The sequence below is a fragment of the Arachis ipaensis genome, chromosome B05, assembly GCF_000816755.2.
Source record: "Arachis ipaensis cultivar K30076 chromosome B05, Araip1.1, whole genome shotgun sequence".
Classification (NCBI taxonomy): domain Eukaryota; kingdom Viridiplantae; phylum Streptophyta; class Magnoliopsida; order Fabales; family Fabaceae; genus Arachis; species Arachis ipaensis.
The window spans coordinates 137,089,911-137,092,226 of record NC_029789.2 but is presented as its reverse complement, the minus strand read 5'-3'; the positions used below and the strand labels follow the sequence as shown (position 1 = coordinate 137,092,226).

The following is a 2,316-nucleotide window of genomic DNA, read 5'->3' as shown; positions in this document are numbered from 1 at the left end:
AAAAAAAAAATATTTAAAGTTTTGAAATTAATTTGCCGCATTGCCTTTACACTTTTCTCCAAGATGAACTTTATTACTCTCTAACAACCTACCCAACATTTTAATTTAAGCAAAAATCAATCTCATCATAATCAGGCAATAAATTATGTCTAATTAATAATTCATCAATTTAACGATGCACATAATAAGCATCGAGAGTAGTTCTTCTCGTGAGAGTCAATCATCATGTGAAAATTTCACTAATGTTGATTTCACTATTAATTAATTCAACATAATTAAGCACCCCAAACCAGAAAAATGTTTAAAAAACAGTCAAATTTATTATTTTTATCTGTCACTTTTAGTCATCAATTTAATTTTTTTAATTTAATAATTTAACAACATATTTTTATCCCATATTTTTTAATATTAATGACAAATTATTGGCAAAAAACAATAAATTCTGTTGGCTCTCTAGGATTCCTCTCCGAGCCATTAAAGAGTAAAAATCAGTTCACATGGCTTGTTGCTCCAAGTACAGTTCTTAATTATAATATAGAAATAGAATATGATCCACACATGACTCTAACTCTAACCAGGGTAGAAATATTTGGTGAAGTAAATCTTGGGGTAGGGTGATTTTAATTATTTATTCTTATCTAATAAGACATTTCATGTACACTTTGATCACTTGAGATTCAAAAAGTAATATACGATAAGTGCGTATTATTGTTGTATTATTATGAATGATCACATACATCTATTTCCTTTGCAAATTTCTGTACCAATAAATAAGGGTAGCTTTTTTTTGCTAGAAATACTCGATTCAGAAACTTTTACATGCTTTTTGAACTTATTTAATTTTATATGAATTCTAAATCAATGGTTTTAAATTAAGTAATTTTAAAATTTCTAGAAACATATATTAATTATAATTTAGAATATACTAAAAAATTTTTTTGTATGCTTATTTTCTTTCTTCTTTTTTATTTTTTATTTTTTTTAAACCATGAAAATGAAAATAAAAGTAATAATACTGCAAATTAGTCTCCAAAAAATTTTTAATTGAATATTTTAATTCTCAACAACAAATTTTAATTATTAAATTAGGTATAATATTTAATTTGATAAATATTCTTAAGTTCAATTTTGATAACTTTTTTTGTCATTATATAATAAAACATAATAATCACTAAAAGTTTTTAAATTTTTAGTGTCAATCTTTTTATATATAGACGAAGATATGAGGGCAAATCACTTATTTAATCTAAGGGATGAAAAAATTACATAAATCAGTCAAATCAAAAATTGGTTCATGAATCAATTAGTCCACATTTTTATATAGTTCGAATCATCCTAATTTGAACTTCATTTCCATGTAATTCGAATCATATTGATTCGAATTACCTACACACGCACACACCTAGTAATTCGATTCAGTATGATTCGAATTACATGAAAATGAAGTTCGAATTAGAGTGATTCGAACTATATAAAAATGTGGACTGGTTGATTCATGAACCAATTTTTTATTTGACTGAATTCATGTAATTTTTTCATCCCTTTGATTTAAATAAGTGATTTGCCCAACATATGATGTGGCTACTGATTTGTTTAATGCAACAAAAATTTAAAAATTTATTAAAAACTAAAATATTTGAACAATTCTTTTTAGAAAAGGCTGATTTAAAATAAATATTACTCGAAATGAAAATTATGAGAAAAAGAGCAACATTATCGAGAAACACAAAAGTAAGAAGTGAAATCCCTAAGTATATTAGTCTCAAATCCAAATACCATGTACTTAACTTTGTATATATTCAAATTTAAGTATTATCCATAGTATGATTCCTGAGTTCTGAGCATGGATATCAAAAACCGGTGCCATTCTTGCAAGAAAAGCATTATCCAATTCGGAAGGTGTTGCAATGATGAAGATGCAAACAATAGTTCCGTGTCACTCTCAGCAATTGGATCAAGCAAGTTGAGGTGGAAAGTTCTGTGGATGAAGCTGAAGATGAAAAAGAAGAAGCTCTTTGATTCTTCTTCAGCATCATCATCATCACATCCTTATTATGATGCATACACATATTCTCAGAACTTTGACCATGGTAATGCAAAGGATGAAGCAGATAACCTCTCTAGATCTTTCTCTGCTCGCTTTGCTGACTCTTCTAAAGTAACTACCGTTATTACCAACCATAAGGTACTTTAACTAAGGCAATGCCATGCCCAATTTCTCAGTTTCTTTCTTTTTTTTTTCTTTTTAATTTTCACTCTGTATATCATTCCAATGTTAAATGCTTGCTACATTAACTCTTTCTCTTTTTTCTCTTT

The 2,316-nt window shown here is 27.1% G+C and overlaps 1 protein-coding gene across 1 annotated transcript; it reads left to right on the top strand.

Annotated features, from left to right (window-relative positions):
- On the top strand, positions 1,687-2,295 carry LOC110263043. The gene has a single exon (XM_021103570.1). The coding sequence runs from the start codon at positions 1,844-1,846 to the stop codon at positions 2,192-2,194; it is 351 nt and encodes a 116-aa protein (XP_020959229.1). The 5' UTR covers positions 1,687-1,843; the 3' UTR covers positions 2,195-2,295.

Bases quoted from the DNA above. Each gene is read 5' to 3' on its own strand.
- LOC110263043 (XM_021103570.1), top strand. From the start codon at position 1,844: ATGGATATCAAAAACCGGTGCCATTCTTGCAAGAAAAGCATTATCCAA.